The 17428-nt window shown below is 42.1% G+C and overlaps 1 protein-coding gene across 1 annotated transcript in view; it reads left to right on the top strand.

Moving 5' to 3' along the window:
* The window catches only part of SARS2 (seryl-tRNA synthetase 2, mitochondrial), a 50093-nt gene that overhangs the window by 9659 nt on the left and 23006 nt on the right, over window positions 1-17428 (top strand). The window contains exons 2-7 of the mRNA XM_082263992.1: window positions 524-619; window positions 3594-3623; window positions 5026-5166; window positions 7483-7537; window positions 9394-9457; window positions 17131-17236. Coding sequence (XP_082120118.1) covers window positions 524-619; window positions 3594-3623; window positions 5026-5166; window positions 7483-7537; window positions 9394-9457; window positions 17131-17236 — 492 coding nt within the window. The remainder of the gene's footprint in view (window positions 1-523; window positions 620-3593; window positions 3624-5025; window positions 5167-7482; window positions 7538-9393; window positions 9458-17130; window positions 17237-17428) is intronic.

Genomic DNA, 17428 nt, shown 5'->3' with positions numbered 1-17428 from the left:
CATACTGACACTTCTACTTTTGCAAAAAAGCACTGATTGATATTGCGTACCTACCTGCTCTACAACACTGATAATATTATGAACCCCCACTATTGGGGAAAAAAGCAAATGTAATTGCTTACTTGATGTTATGGTTTGTTTTCTGCTCCCCCTTTTTTGTGTTCAGCCTTTCTTTTTAGCATTACCAGTCAGAGAAGATTGAGTGGGCACTTATTTTTTTTTTTTCTTGTAGCAAATTAGCAACACAATCGGTTGCAAATCAGTCTGCATCTCCTTCTGTCTATGTGACAGGTTTGCAGACCTTTGTGTCTGCATTCCTGGACAGCCAAGTGTACCAGTTTGTTAAGTTCAAAGACAGATTTATTAGAGAAGACAGGACAGATTTCTAGCCTAAACAAACATAGAAATGGTCAGGGTCAGGTTTCATTCAGGCACAGGGCGATCTTTCGATCAACTAAAAGAGTGTTTTGTGCTATCAGAAGAAAACGATATAAAAAGATTTCCTGTCTTGTTTGTTTCACAGTTGATCTCATGGGAGCAACTGCAGAGGGTGAAGCAGGATATCCGCAGCCTGGAAGAGGAGAAAATACAAATAGCCAACAAGATCAAGAATCTGACAGTGAGTATTCTGTCACTTGGGGGCGCTATGAGCATATTGCTTTTCATTTTCAACACAATACATTGTTTAAATGCTTGCAACTTATTGTGAAATGTTGTGCATTATTATAGGCGAAGCAGCGGAGCTGTGGTTTAAGAGTTAAAGTCCAACAAGGAAATAAAAAGCAGAAAAGTGCCTCTAAGTTTAGTATCTTTTATACAATTTATTGACACACTAATGAGGGGCAACTCACATAGAATACAAGAAGATAAGGTTTATCAACACTGGTCGACTTTAAAGATGTAGAACGCCCAAGGTCCGCAAACCGGGAGGCACGATACAGGAAGGGAACGGCCTTACCTTCTTGTATTACATGTGAGTTGCCCCTCATTATTGTGTCAATATATTGTATGAAGATATTACACTTAAAGGCGCTTTTCTGCTTTTTATTTCATAGTTGGCATACAGAATTGGCTTCTACTGGAAGAGTTTGCCTTAAGTGAACTCCCTCTCTGAAGTGGACCCTGTCTTAATGGAATTTTAATGAACTTTATTGCCATTTGAATGGATTTTTAATGAACAATAATGCCACTTACTGACCCCCAATGCACCTACAGTAACTCGTTTTTAAAGGCTCAGTTCTCCTTTCCAAAACAAAATGCACATATTTTGCAAATGAGCCAGCATAGCATTGCTAACATGATCAGTAGAGCGCTGGTGCAATGCTAGGCCAGGCTCCTGCAGACTCTTCCCCCAGCTCTATGTCAGTGGACTTCAAGTGTAATGATCACTACACTTGTGTTCCATTGAGAGCTTCAAGTCTGTCTGCTGTAGTGGAAGATAGGACTTATAGTTTATTATTTTACTGATCTCTGTGAATGAATGACATTGCTGTGTGGGAGAAGCCCCAAACAGATTTGCCAATTTCAAACTTAACGGCTGTTGCAAGAGAGAAGAACCCTTGCTTGCTAATGGGAGGGGGGGGGTGTCAGACGTTTTGGGGGTGGCAGGTGGGTCAGACCTGTCCTAAAGATGAAGTTGGCCTTTAACTTTTCTGAAGAATACTCTACTAGCCCTGTACTCTTCTTGCGTCTCCTTGTTTGGCTCTTTCTCCAATTCTTGCATGCTCCAGGCTTCTATTCTACTGTGCCCTCTGCAAGGGTTCCATTCTTCTTTGGACCACTGTTGGTTATATGCTTATTGCAATGTGTAGAGATATATATATATATACACACATGGTATCTCACAAAAGTGAGTACACCCCTTACATTTTTGTAAATATTTTAGTATATCTTTTCATGTGACAACACTGAAGAAATTACACTTTGCTACAATGTAAAGTAGTGAGTGTACAGCTTGTATAACAGTGTAAATTTGCTGTCTCCTCAAAAAAACTCAACACACAGCCATTAATTTCTAAACTGCTGGCAGCAAAAGTGAGCACACCCCTAAGTTAAAATGTCCAAATTGGGCCCAAAGTGTCAGTATTTTATGTGGCCACCATTATTTTCCTGCACTGCCTTAACCCTCTTGGTCATGAAGTTCATCAGAGCTTCACAAGTTGCCACTTGAGTCCTCTTCCACTCCTCCATGACGACATCACAGAGCTGGTGGATGTTAGAGACCTTGCGCTTCTCTACCTTCCATTTAAGGATGCCCCACAGATGCTCAATAGGGTTTAGGTGTGGAGAAATGCTTGGCCAGTCCACACTTTACTCTCAGCTTCTTTAGCAAGGCAGTGGTTGTCTTGGAGGTGTGTTTGGGGTCACTATCATGTTGGAATACTGCCCTGCGGCCCAGTCTCTGAAGGGAGGGGATCATGCTCTGCTTCAGTATGTCACAGTACAAATTGGCATTCATGGTTCCCTTAATGAACTGTAGCTCCCCCGGTGGAGGCAGAATTAATGCAGCCCCAGACCATGACACTCCCACCACCATTCTTGACAGTAGGCAAGACACACTTGTCTTTGTATTCCTCACCTGGTTGCCACCACACACGCTTGATACCATCTGAACCAAATAAGTTTATCTTGGTCTCATCAGACCACAGGACATGGTTCCAGTAATCCATGTCCTTAGTCTGCTTGTCTTCAGCAAACTGTTTGTGGGCTTTCTTGTGCATCATCTTTAGAAAAGGCTTCCTTCTGGGACGACAGCCATGCAGACCAATTTGATGCACTGTGCGGCGTTTAGTATGAGCACTGACAGGATGACCCCCCCCCCCCCCCCTTCAACCTCTGCAGCAATGCTGGCAGCACTCAAATGTCTATTTCCCAAAGACAACCTTTGGATATGACGCTAAGCATGTTCACTCACCTTTACTGGTCGACCATTGCGAGGCCTGTTCTGAGTGGAACCCCTCCAGTTAAACAGCTGTATGGTCTTGGCCACTGTGCTGCAGCTCAGTTTCAGGGTTCTTATAGCCGACTCTAGGCCATCTTTATGTAGAGCAACAATTCTTTTTTTCAGATCCTCAGAGAGTTCTTTACCATGAGGTGCCATGTTGAACTTCCAGTGACCAGTATGAGAGAGTGAGAGCGATAACACCAAATTTAACACACCTGCTCCCCATTCACACCTGAGACCTGGGAAAATGGCTAATTGGACCTGGGACCTTGTAACACTAACGAGTCACATGACATCGGGGAGGGAAAATGGCTAATTGGGTCTAATTTGGACATTTTTACTTAGGGGTGTACTCACTTTTGTAGCCAGCAGTTTAGACATTAATGGCTGTGTGTTGAGTTATTTTGAGGGGACAGCAAATTTACACTGTTATACAAGCTGTACACTCACTACTTTACATTGTAGCAAAGTGTCATTTCTTCAGTGTTGTCACATGAAAAGATATAATAAAATATTTACAAAAATGTGAGGGGTGTACTCACTTTTGTGAGATACTGTGTGTGTATATATATTATTATTGTGTTTTTAAACCAGGTAAATATGTGTGCTCTATTTGATATTTGTTTTTCTAATTGTGCGTCTCCCGCAGCTCACACATGATCGCCAGAGTCTGCAATCGGTAAGTTCTGGTAAAATCTGGAATTATTTTTGTGGGGAAAAAGTTATGATGAGGACAAATACTGTAGGAAGGCAGGACACACATTACATTACAGTATGATGGTAAAATCTATATTCAATCTGATTGAATATAGATTTAAAACTTTAATTTACTAAATCAATCCTAGATTAGGTAGTGTTAAACAATCTATAGAAACCAATCATTTGACACAATAAAAAGTTGTGGTAGAAGTTGATCTTGTCAGATTAGTTGCTATATTTTGATCAAAATGATGAAGTGAAATAACCAAACTAGTGCACACAAATTCTAAATCAAAATGATCATTGTACTTTAATCTACCACACTCTCTTCCCCTGATAATCTGATGATCCCCGAGTACAGCTTCTTGTGATGCTGGAAATAGATGATGGCAGCACACCAGTTGAAGGGATAATAATTGTCCTTTTGCTTTTTTGGAGAAACCCAAGAAACAATTAATTAGGTGGATGCCTCCTTTTTTATTTTATTTTTAATTGAATAGTGTATTTATATACACTTTCTGTTACTATGTTTGCATGGTTTTCATATTATAGTTTCCACTTTTTGACTGCTCACTCTATGTATTTAAAGCCTATCCCTGGGCATCACGATTTCCCTTCCCATTCCTTCCACCTTCCCACCATCATCCCATTTACATAATCTTATAAAACACAGTATGCAGTCTTCTGGAGCCTGAGAGGTCCCGCTGCTGAACAGCCAATAGGAAGTGTCCAGGTCACCCAGACATTGTGGACACTTAATGGACCCTCCTCTTTTTGCAGTGAGGAAGAAGAAGAGAAAACTCTGGACCCAGCACATGACATCAAATCACCTGACCATGGATCTGGGTAGGTAAAAGGAGCTTTTAGCTTAGGATTTTTTTTTTTTTTTTTTTTTTTTTTTTTTTTTTTTAGCATAGTGAATAATTGTTCCTTCAACCAGGGTGCTTACATCCTCTTACTGCCAGTGTGTGCTGTGCATCCACAACAATATACTAGTCCCAATAAGTACATGGGTGAGCTGGATCTATCATGAACTGTTTGTGGTGCTGGGACACAGCCTGCAGACTTATTGCTGCCTTTCACTTAAAGAAATGCACAAGATGCCAATTCTAAAATGTTTTTCACACCCTACTATTGGCTTCAAACCTAGCTTGGAATTTTGAATGTGGCTGCAAATGCAGAAAGCCAGGGGACTGAGTTTAAAACCACAGGCGTTAGAAAGTACATCCCTGCTGACCTTTAATAGAGCTGTATGTGCATAGTGTTGTAGTTGTTGACAATAAACTTTGAATCAAGGTGAACTGAATCAATTTTCTGATCTTCGAACAGCTGCAGCATTTGCTGGAAAGCATTTGCTTATTTTGATGTTACCTATATCTTAGTTTCCCAGCTACCAGACAATGAGGAATCGTGGAAAGGAAATCCGCCAACAGCTTACTGCTTTCTACCAGCAGGAGACTGCTCTAGAGGATTCCTTCTACCTCAGGGCACTAAAGCTGCCAAACAGAACCCACCCAGGCACGGTGAGTACCAGACAGTTTCTAATATCTTCCCTAGAGAAGAAATTATAGCCGTTGCCTACAAAATCTGTTGCCACATTTTGATGACCTCCTAGCATGTCCCATAATTCTCTAGATAGAACTGATGTGATATATTCTATAGTGGAAAAGTCTTCATTACATTAAAGTGAACCTGTCAGGATAAATAACTCTAAGCAGTCATTGATTATTTATTTTTTGGCAGGTATAAGCTTCGGGCTGTCATCCTACTTTTCGTCAGTAGTTGCACAGCAAGTAGTAAACTAAGTGTGCAGATGACTGCTGCGAAGCTTGCACTTTTAAGAACAAGTTGGCAGAAGAGGCTTCCATTATTAGTCTGTGACAGGTCCCCTTTAGGATGTCCTTGTTGCAAATCTGGGCAGTTTACTCTAAAGTAGAAGTTCAGTCTAAAACTAAAATCTCTAAATCTACTTGCAGCTACATTCTAAAACTAACCTATCTAACCCTGTAAAACAAAAATTGCTATACATACCTTTTCTGAAGCTGCTCAGGTGCTGTCCCACGCTGAGCTGTCAGAGGCGGCTGACAACGGTAAGTAAGTCTATGGGTGACTTCACTTCCCAGGCATCCGCCGCTGAAGACCAGACTGGATTGGCTTATAGAAAAGGTATGTATAGATTTCTTGCTTTAGAGGGTTATATAAATTAGTCTTAGAATGTGGCTGCAAGTAGATTTGGAGATTTTAGTTTTAGGCTCAACTGAAGTAAAAGTCAGCTGCTGCAAAAACTGCAGCTGCTGACTTTTAATAATAGGACCCTCACCTGTCCAGGGATCCAGTACTTTCCTCACCCAGCCAGTTTCTTTACCGGGATTCGGTCCCTGGTGCTGGCATACTAACTGTGGGCAGCTGCCTGTGACTGCTTTCAGCATTACAGCCAGCTGCTCACTGCACATGTGCAACCCGCGCTGTGCTATCTGAATGGTTCCGTAGCTTCTGGGACATGTGACGTTTCCTAAAAGGCTACAAGGGAAGGAGGAGGGCTGAACTTTCACTTGAATTGCTGTATCGATTCGATTGGAAGTGGGGGAGTAGATGCCTGTCAAAACCAGGAACCTGCTCCCCCCCCCCCCCTCCCCCAAATTTTAAAGGAGGATGAGGAAGAACAGAACTTGTTGTTTTGAGTGAAGGTCCGCTTCAAGCGTGAGTAAGAAGATATAATAACATGGTCTCTTTTAGTGAAGACTGTTTGTCCAGGTTACTGTTGCCATTGGCACAGGAGGTGATGGGGTGATCCAAAATGTTATAGGTGTCACTAAAGTGCATCTCATACAGTGGGGATACTTGTCATGTGACAGTTGTTCAAGAGAGGAGTTCCTGCACTCGTGAGAGGTTTCCTCTCACTTCCTGTGTTTCTGGATGGGGTGTAAAGAAAATTCTCCCCGATGGAGCACAAATAGTTGAAATAATCCTAATGGTGGTTTTAGCAATTCCTCATCTACTCTAAAACTTAAAAAAAGAAAAAAAAAAAACTTTGGCTTTAGGTATACTTAGGATGTAAATCCTGACCTTTCCTGGTAAAGTTGAAGTTGGTCACACCTTCTGAGCTTTCTGATTTATGTATAGTTTCTTCTCTTGTTACTTTATTATGGTGTATGCCAATAAGTTTAAAACACATGCTAAGAGGAAGATGATTAAGTCCGCTAATGCGTAACCAAAACTGAAATATCACAGTTTGAAGTACTTTTGGTTGCTTTAGGGTGTCCTTACCTCTGTGGGATTGATTTACTTAAACTGGAGAGTGCAAAACCTGCTGCAGCTGTGCATAGAAACCAATCAGCTTCCATTATTTTTTTGTCAAAGCCCTATTGAACAAACTGAAGTTAAAAGCTGATTGGCTACCATGCACAGCTGCACCAGATTTTTCACTCTCCAGTTTTAGTAAATCAATCCGTGTGAAGATCTCTCCTCCTTATTGCAATGCTCCTTTGCCAACTCTTAAAAGCCATCAGTGGATGTCTACTGCCCTCATTCTACTTATGAAGAGGAACAGTGGTTTTTGCAGGATGTGGTGGATCACAGTGCAGAGTGGCATGTTGGCAGACCAAATATGTAGAGTGTTACATTTTTGGTCCACCAATATGCAGACCTGCAATCTTTTCTCTGTATCCTTCATGAGCCTCTGTCCATTCACTAGTGGCCTTCAGATTGTAAAGGAGAGGATATCTGAAGATCATGGATTCTCACACCCAAATAAGGGCAGGCATGGTGCTAGTCTTAATTTACAGTATTTTTGGGTCATCACAATGTCTAATGTAGGTTATTTCATACTCCTGTTACAGCCTGTGGGAGATGAGAGCAATGCTCGAGAACTAGAAGTAGTTGGTGTGAAGCCTGGTAAGTGTTTTGGAAGATACTGTGTGATTTGTGGCATAGGGGAGGGGGGTTGTATACCTTTAACCGTGTATGCAGAGAAAAACCCATGTCAGGATTACAGTGTTCCCTACTGTAGCTAGAAAAACAGCTGTAATCAGGTGACTGTAGCTCCAGCACACCACTGCCTTTTGAATTTTAACATACACTATATTGGCAAAAGTATTGGGACCCCTGCCTTTACACGCACATGAACTTTAATGCCATCCCAGTCTTGGTCCGTAGGGTTCAATATTGAGTTGGCCCACCCTTTGCAGCTATAACAGCTTAAACTCTTCTGGGGCGGCTGTCCACAAGGTTTAGGAGTGTGTCTATGGGAATGTTTGACCATTCTTCCAGAAGTGCATTTGTGAAGTTAGGCACTGATGTGGACGAGAAGGCCTGGCTCGTAGTCTGCACTCTAATTCATCCCAAAGGTGTTCTATCTGGTTGAGGTCAGGACTCTGTGAAAGTCAGTCTCGCTCATCGTTGTTTTTGTGGGCCTTGCTTTGCGCATTGCTGCGCAGTCATGTTGGAACAGGAAGGGACCATCCCGAAACTGTTCCCACAAAGATGGGAGCGTGAAATTTTCCAAAATGTCTTGGTATGCTGACGCCTTAGGAGTTCTCTTCACTGGAACGAAGGGGCCAAGCCCAACCCCTGAAAAACAACCCCACACCATAATCCTCCCTTAACCAAATGATTTGGACCAGTGCACAAAGCAAGGTCCATAAAGACATGGATGAGAGAGTTTGGGGTGGAGGAACTTGACTGACGTACACAGAGTCCTGGCCTTAACTCAATAGAACATCTTTGGGATTAATTAGAGCGGAGACTGTGAACCAGGCCTTCTTGTCCACATCAATACCTGACTTCACAAATACGCTTCTGGAAGAATGGTCAAACATTCCCATAGACACACTCCTAAACCTTGTGGACAGCCTTCCCAGAAGAGTTGAAGCTGTTATAGCTGCAACGGGTGGGCCAACTCAATATTGAACCCTTCAGACTAAGACTGGGATGCCACTGAGTGCGTGTAAAGGCAGGCATCCCAATACTTTTGGTAACATTGTGCATAGGCAAAACCACCGTGTAATACCTTACAGCCAGCCAATAGAATTAGCAGTGTCCTGGTCACTTCCCGTGATCTGAATTAGAAGTACAACAAACGGTATTCTCTTTCTTTAAACTCATACCTCAACAGTAATTTAATGGAGAGGAATAAAGACAGACTTGTTTGCAGTTCAGCCTGGATGGCAACCATGGCTTCCTCTATAGATACAGTAGGTGGGGTGAGCATAGTCACACGTCACACAGAAACAGAAAGTGTGCTGTTCATATGATTGCCAAGTGAAAATGAAGGAAAATAAATGAAAAGAAAAGTGAAAATAAAGGCCTGATAAAAAAAAAAAAAAAAAATGTAGGAGCCTCATATAGGGAATGATAGGCTGTTATATAGGATTTTATTTATTTTTTTTGTTGGGGGGGGGGGGGGTAGATACCCTTTTAAAGAATAACACTTGTCTATAATGATTAAAAGTGTTCATAGATGGTATACTATTTGGGCATTGACAGCTTACAGTATAAGGCTTTACCTGGAGTGGCACTTTGAAAAAAATCTACAGACAACGTATCCCATATATATTAGGGGGGGGGTACAGTGGCAATGAGTGGTGGAACATGCTAATATTACTATATGAGGGATTCCAATATAAGTATCTGTGAAATTGTGAGAAATGCTTTAATAATTAGTTTTATTTATTACAGGTAATATGAGAGGTAATTTATATCATTGTCCCGTGTCAATATTCTTATGTTCTGTCATATCCATTCTTTTTTAGAGTTTGATTTTAAAGTTCGAGGCCACCTGGAGATAGGAGAGGACCTGGATATTATCAGACAGAGGTAAAAAAGCTGACATTGATCCAAGACTTGAGCGAACATTATGAATGGTAAATGTGAAATCCAGGCACATGCCATTTATTCCTGTTTGGTATCCATTAAAAACGACATTTGATTGTAAATGCAGCTGCTGTAAGTACCTGAATATGTCTTCTTCTCTGTATCCTGCATTCCCCTATAGAGGCACTCAGGCTGGGAGAAGAAGAGTCGGCACTGTCAGCCAGTTGGGTTCTGCTGCAAATGTGCTGACAGGTCAACAGATATTTGTGTGCTGCTGGTGCTCCTTCTGTATGCAGTCGGTGGTCTATGGGTGTGTTTTGACCAAACCTCGCTGCTGCTGCTGCAGGGAAGATCCACGATCTGCCTGTGCTGCCTTTGGGATTACAAAATAGACTGCATCAAAATATAAAAAGAAGTGAAACGGTTACTATGGTGCTGTGAAAGTTTTCCCCCTTCCTGATTATTTTTTATTTTCTTTGCATATTTGTCATACTTAAATAATTAAGATCATCAAACTAATTTTAATATTACTCAAAGATAACCCGAATATGTAAACGGTGTTCAAACCACACATGTGAGGTATCGCCGTGATCATTAGAGCGAGAGCAATAATTCTAGCCCTAGATCTCCTCTGTAACTCTAAACTGGTAACCTGTAGAAATTTTTAAAGCATCACCTATGGTGATTTGTAACTACCAATGTTTGTCGCCATTCCACGAGCGTGGAATTTTGAAGCATGACATGTTGTGTATCTATTTACTCGGCGTAACAATATTTTTCAAATTATAGAAAAAAATTGGGCTGACTGTTTTCTTATTTTTTAGTTCAAAAAAGTGTATTTTTTCCTAAAAAATTACATTCGTAAGACCGCTGTGCAAATACGGTGTTACATTAAAGCGGTTGTAAACCCTTGTAAAAAAAAAAGAAAAAAACCTGCAAGACAAAGGCATAATGGGCTAGTATGCATCGCATACTAGCCCATTATGTGTAACTTACCTTAGAACGAAGCCCCGACACGGACCCCCGGACATCGCTGCGGGCGCTGCCATGATCCCTCGCCGTCTCTTCCGCCAAGCTCCCGGCAAATTAATTGAAGGTCCCCCCGGACCTTCAGAGCGCATGCGCCGCTCGCGAGAGCGGCTGCATGTACTGTAAATATCTCCTAAACCATGCCGGTTTAGGAGATATTATTTGTACCTACAGGTAAGCCTTATTATAGGCTTACCTGTAGGTAAAAGTGTCAAAAAGCGGGATACTACCGCTTTAACTATTATATAATGTTTGGGGGTACTAAGTAATTTTCTAGCATAAAATACTGATTTAACTTGTAAACAACAAGAGTCAGAAATAGGCCAGGTCCTTAAGTGGTTAAAGTGCTACTAAAGTCTCAGTATTTATTTTGTTAAAGCGGAGTTCCGGCCTCAAAATCGAAAAAATCGTTTTTGGGCCATCCACTTGCTGAGTGTCACCTGAAAAATGAATGGATGCTCCCGATTTTTTATTTTTTTTTTGTTCACTTACCTTGTTATAGAAGGAAAATATACTCCCCTTCCTTCCACTTCCTCCCTCTGCGGCCGAGGCCCGCGCCGTCACTTCCGGCTTGCGATGACTCCTGGGAACTGAACGTCATCGCTCCAAGGAATCAATGCGCCTGCACCGGCCCCGCTCGTCACTTCCGGTGCATGCGCATCATTCCCTGCTAAACAGCTTCTGGGCATGCCCAGATGCTGTGCAGGGATGCCGCGCCTGCAGCAACTGAAGTCATGAGCGGGGCCGTTGCAGGGCATTCTGGGACTCCGTCGTCACCGAAGAAGACGCGCTGGCTTCAATTGCCCACACCTGAGATGGCAGCACTGAAGAAGAAATTTTCAAGGTAAGTATTTCTTCTAAAAGATAATTGCGACCCGGGACAGTTCAGAGGCTATCCATTGTGGAATGTACTAGCCCTGACTGTCCCAGGGGTATTTTATCTAAATTTCACTCCCGAGGCCGGAACTCCGCTTTAAAAATAACAAACATGTTATACTTACCTGCTCTGTGAAGTGATTTGCACAGAGCAGCCCAGATTCTTCTCTTTTCAGGTCACTCTTCTGTGCTCCTGGCCTCTCCCTCCTGTTGAGTGCCCCCACAGCAAGCAACTTGCTATGGGCGCACTAGAGCCGAGCCGCAGTTCCCTGTGTCCATTCAGACATGGAACCGCGGCCTTACCCCCACCCCCCCCCCCCTCTCTTCTTCTTGGCTCACTGACTTTGACAGCAGCAGGAACCGATGGGGCTTTGCTGCTGTCTCAGCCAATCAGGAGGGAGAGTCCCGGGCAGTCGAGTCTCTTGTGCAACATCGCTGGATTGAGATGGGGCTCAGGTAAGTATTAGGGGGGCTGTTGCACACAGAAGGCTTTTTATCTAAATGCATAGAATACATTAGGAAAACAACTTCTGCCTTTTTACAACCACTTTAATTCGGCCACTTTGGAGGGTTTTCGGGCATTAACGACCTGTTTAAGGTCATGCCACAGCATCTAAATGGGATTTAAGTCCGGACTTTGACTAGGCCACTCCAAAACCTTATTTTGTTTTTTGAGCCATTCAGAGGTGGACTTCCTGTTGTTTTTCATATCATTGTCCTGCTGCAGAACCCAAGTGCTTGAGCTTGAGGTCACAAACTAATCAAACTAATGGCCAGACATTCTTCTCCTGTATAGCGCAGAATTCATGGTTCCACCAGCTAACTAAGTCTCCAAGATCCTGAAGCTGCAAAGCAGCCCCAGACCATCACACTGCCACCACCATGTGTGACCCTTGGTATGATGATCTTTTTATGAAATGCTTTGTTAGTTTTACACCAGATGTCATGGGAGGCACACCTTCCAAAAAGTTCAACTTTTGTCTCATAAGTCCACAGAATATTTGCCCAAAAGTCTTGCGGATAATCAATATGTTTTTTGGCAAATGCGAGACAACTTTTGTGTTCTTATTGGTCATCAGTGGCTTTTGCCTTGGAACTCTCCCATGGATGCCATTTTTGCCCAGTCTCTCTCTTATTGTGAATCATGAACACTGACCTTAACTGAGGCAAGTGAGGCCTGCAGTTCTTTAGATGTTGTTCTGGGTTCTTTTATGACCTCCTGGATGAGTCGTCATCGTGCTCTTGGAGTGATTTTGGTAGGCCGGCCATGCCTGGGAAGGTTCACCACTGTTCCGGGCTTTCTCCCTTTTTGGATAATGGCTCTCACGTGGTTTGCTGGAGTCCCAAAGCCTTAGAAATGGCTTTGTAACCCTTTCCAGACTGATACATGTCAACTACTTTCTCATCTGTTCTTAAATTTCTTTAGATTGTGGCATGGTGTGTTGCTTTTTTCAGATTTTTTAGTGGGCTTCACTTTGTCAGACACCTATTTACGTGATTTCTTCATTCAACAGGTCTGGCAGTAATCAGGCCTGGGTTTGGCAAGTGAAATTTCACTCCGCATTTCAGAAAATGAATGTGGTTTATCACAGTTTATTCATGATGGGGGTGGGCATTACTTTTTCACATAGGGCCAGGCAGGTTTGGACAGCCTTTTACCCCTTAATAAATAAAATCATCATTTAAAAACTGCATTTTGGATGTACTTGGGTTAACTCTGTGTAATATTAACATTTGTTTGATGATCTGAATCATTTAAGTGTGACAAATATGTAAAAAAATCAGAACGGGGGCAAATACTTTTTCACAGCACTGCATATATATGGATTTCAACTGCATCAGTTGAGCTTCTTGCTTGGGTTTCATCTTCATAGGGAACCTGTTCACTGCCCGCTGTTCTGTTTGTGTGCCGGAGCTATGGGTCTAAACCTATCTATTTAAAGTGTTGGCGCTTACACAGGACCAATGGTAGGTAGGGGAGATTCTTCCTTAAGAGAACCTGTCACTTTGTCCTGAACAGGCAAAATGACAGGATCTGTTTAAAGAACTGTATGACACAGAGTGTGCAATTACTCTGTGTCTGAATTGTATAGGAGACATCTGGATGTAGCAAATATCTCATTAAGTAATAGTGGCCTCAGGCAATTTCCATTCTAAAGTCGTCTACTAATTCAGTTTGCCTCCTAATTTCTCGGAATAAGAGTGGGATGCATCTGTCAGAACACAATAAGCCACAGTCTATGAACTCAGTTGTACCCTTTTAGGCGTCTGTGTGGCATAAGGCTATTTGTTTCTGTACAGCAGCTTATGTAGTGTAGTTGTAATACTGTGCAGAATATAGAAGATAAGTGAGGACATAATGAGTCACAGGTGGAGAAGTAGATGAGGGGGGGGGGGGGGGGATGTGGGCGAAGGTTTGTTTTTACAGTAAAGCTGATCATACATGGTTCATTTTTTCTCCCATTCACGCATTTGAGGTGGATAGGGGAATCCTTCCTGCTGCGCCTTTGTATTCCCCCACTGTCAGAATACACAGATCAGCACTGCAGCTGCTGATCAAGCGGCTTTTATTCGGCAGGAACAGTTGAACAGAAGTCAATTGATAGGTCAATTTTTGTTCAACTGAAGTGGCCACACATGGATCGAAATTAGTTTGGTCACTGCTGAACTGACTGAATTTTGATTGCCACCTTAGGGCTCTTTCACACAGGCTGACCGTTCAGATCCGCCTGTACGTTTTTTTTTTTTTTTAGCGGATCTGAACGGTCCCCCCATGCATCCCTATGGGGCATCCGATGTCAGCGGAGACATGTCCGCTGACATACGATCTGATCCGTCAAATCTGGACGGATGGAAACCCTATTTTCCATCTGTCCAGCAGATCGGATCAGATGGGAACGGACCAACGGTCCGTTCCCATCCGATTCCCTCATAGAGATGTATGGGGAACTGACAGCTGTGTCTCCGCACACAGTGTGGAGACACAGCTGTCATCCTCCTGCTCAGCGGGGGATCGGCGGAACGATCCCCCTCTGAGATAAACGGAGTCCGTCTGACGGACATACTGTGTGAAAGAGCCCTTAAAGGTATGGGAAGGAAACCCTTTACGGGGATCCTCAAACTACGGCCCTCCAGCTGTTGCAGAACTACACATCCCATGAGGCATTGTAAAACTCTGACATTCAAAGACATGACTAGGCGTGATGGGAATTGTAGTTCCTGAACAACTGGAGGGCCATAGTTTGAAGACCCCTGCGTTTAGCACAAACAGTCCCCATTTCAGGTCTAGGCAAGTAGAACAGGCACTCTCTAAAGGTTTCTAAATAGCGTGGTACTGCGTGGAATCATTAAACAGATATAATGATATAGATTTGTTTTACATTTTTAGATAACATCTTATAATTATTTTGTTTAGATCAGTTTGTTTCATGTGGGGGGGGGGGGGGGGGGGTTGTGTTGTGTCACTATTAACTGTGATGTGTTTTTGCTGGTTTTGCAAAGTAGCCTGGAAAACATTGGGAATATTGAGGATTGTGTATGCTTGTTACTCAAATCATGACCAGGACACTATCTACATGGAGTTTGCATGTTCTCCCTGTGTTTGTGTGGATTTCCTCCCACATTTCAAATACATGCTAGTAGGTTAATTGGCTCCTGTCTAAATTGGCCCTATAATGCGTATCTATGCATGTACGATAGGGACCTTAGATTGTTAATTCCTTAAGGGAGTGAATTGTTGGTGCTATATAAATACCATGAATAATTCTTATTACTATTGTTAGCTGTCTTGACATAAAAGTACAGTATAGTACAGCTGTGCTGTCAGGTACACGCAGCAATTTCCTTGTCTCTTTACCCCTGCTGTTTTCCACCTGATCGTTATACCAGCGCTGACAGCCCAATTATTATAGCTCACAGTATTTGATCTCTGCCGACTGCAAGGAAAACATTTTTTTGACTGAAATTAAATTTAGAAGATACTTTTATGCCTATGTTTTGAAGCTATTTGTTATATAACAAGTCTTCTAATTCAGATCTGTATGGCATTAGTAAGATCCAAATTATACCTAGACTCTTTACCTTTTACTTTGAACTGCCGGTGGCATCTGCGCTTTACTAAGGCCCCGTTCACCCTTGAGTATTTTGTAGCTTGTAGCTCGAAGTTTAAAAAAAAAAAACAAGCAAACCCCTATTGTTTTCAATAGCCCTTGTCCACATCTAAGTGTCCTGTTGCTTGTAGCAAAACACCTGTCGCTCAGAAAAGTACATGAGCTACTTTTAAGGCAGAATTGAGTATTTTTGTCCCCGTAGACTCTTGAAAAGCGTGACATGAGCTTTTTTTCGAGCGTCTTTTCAAGCATTTTGTAGCGCGTTTTCTGCTCAAACAGCAGATGTCCGCCCCTTTTTTCAGCAGCATTCCACACCTTTTTATTTGGAAAAACTCCTGACAACAGCTGCAAAAATTTGCAATTCTGCTAAAAAAAAATAACAAATGGTTGAAAATGTGTGAATGTAGCATAAAGATGTCCATAAGGCCCCTTTCACACTTGTGCAACTTGTCATCCAACTTTGGACATCAGAGTTGCACGACATGTCGTTAGCTATGTTTTCCAATGATACCCATTCATATATGCGCAACTTAAAGTTGCAGCAACTTCAATGTAGTTCCTGCACTACTTTGGCCCGATTTTAATGCGTTTTGAGGTCCAAAAACATAAACATTGCTTCAAGTCCAGTCAGAATCGCGGTAAAATCGCGGCAACAAAATTGCATGACTTTCAAGTCGCACAAGTGTGAAAGGGGCCTAAGCATAACAATTGTCAGCCAGTTAGGTCGAAACGAATCAGGTTAGTGACAGTGTGCTCTCCTCTGTGAGAATTTGTCTGTTCTTTCAGACATTTTCGAGATATGTGTGTAAAAGCTTCATGTGAATTATCAGTTTGTATGAGGGCCAGTTCACAATAGAACGTGTGCATTTCCATACGGTACGGCTTTGACAGCCTGTTCATTGGTATGAGCTGCAAAATGCACTAGAATGCAAAATGTGTAGTGCAAGCACCACTTTTTCAGAACATACTGCACCAAACGGCATTTTACTGTGGTACCATGCGGTTTGGTGGCTGCAAATGCGCTGCTTTTGTGAGATCCGTTATGGGGTGGCATTAACAATTCATTAGCGCCCTCCTGACTCTCACAAGGGCAGCGTGTTCACGTACAGTACTGGAAACATGCACGGAATGCGCCTTTCCTGCACCGCATTTTGGCATGAATTGGCCCTTTGTGATTTGAAAGAAAATTTGTTTCTGTGAATATTTTGTAATTTTATACTCTTTATACATTGGAGCCATGGAGTGGTTCTGCTTTAGTGCTCTATCACAATGCCGACACACTGTGACCAATGCGCTTCCTATGTGGCTGATATCTTATCCCAGTAGTTGTCAAACAATGGGAATAAATGAGGCAGACTTTAATACTGTGCCCCCTCTATTGATTCATCTACACATCTTTATTTCCTTAAAAAAAAAGAAAATGCAAAAACCAGTAAATAAAATGTGAAATACCATAATAATGATACAAAAAGCATGCCCACTGAGCTATACTTTACCTTTTCGCAGGAGAAATTGAAGTTTTTTTCTATAACAATCAGATTTCAGCTGTCCTTTTTGTAGTGTGAAAAATGACCTCTGGATTGCTATGTCACCAATTTTATAACCCTGCCATTGCTGTTTATGAATAGATTGTTTTATATATATTTTATTTCATTTTGACAGGCGTCTTTCACATGTTTCGGGTCACCGATCCTATTATCTCAGAGGAGCTGGCACAATGTTACAGCATGCTCTTGTCAACTTTACAATCAATAAACTTGTAAAAAAGGTAACTGGAATCACTTATCAATCTTCTACACATCAGTACCCACAGCTAACTGGTTTACTCACCAGTGGTTCTTTTTTCTTTGTCTCCATAGTTCACAAGTATTTATTTGTATTCCCTCTGTTTATAGACTTTGGCCTCATTTTGTGCTTTATTTTGCAAAGATTTTTTCTTTGATATATTTACATATATTTT

The sequence above is a fragment of the Pelophylax lessonae genome (assembly GCF_965119305.1).
Source record: "Pelophylax lessonae genome assembly, chromosome: 7".
In the NCBI taxonomy this organism is placed as follows: domain Eukaryota; kingdom Metazoa; phylum Chordata; class Amphibia; order Anura; family Ranidae; genus Pelophylax; species Pelophylax lessonae.
The sequence above is the reverse complement of the archived record's forward strand: the minus strand, read 5'-3'. Positions and strand labels throughout refer to the sequence as shown.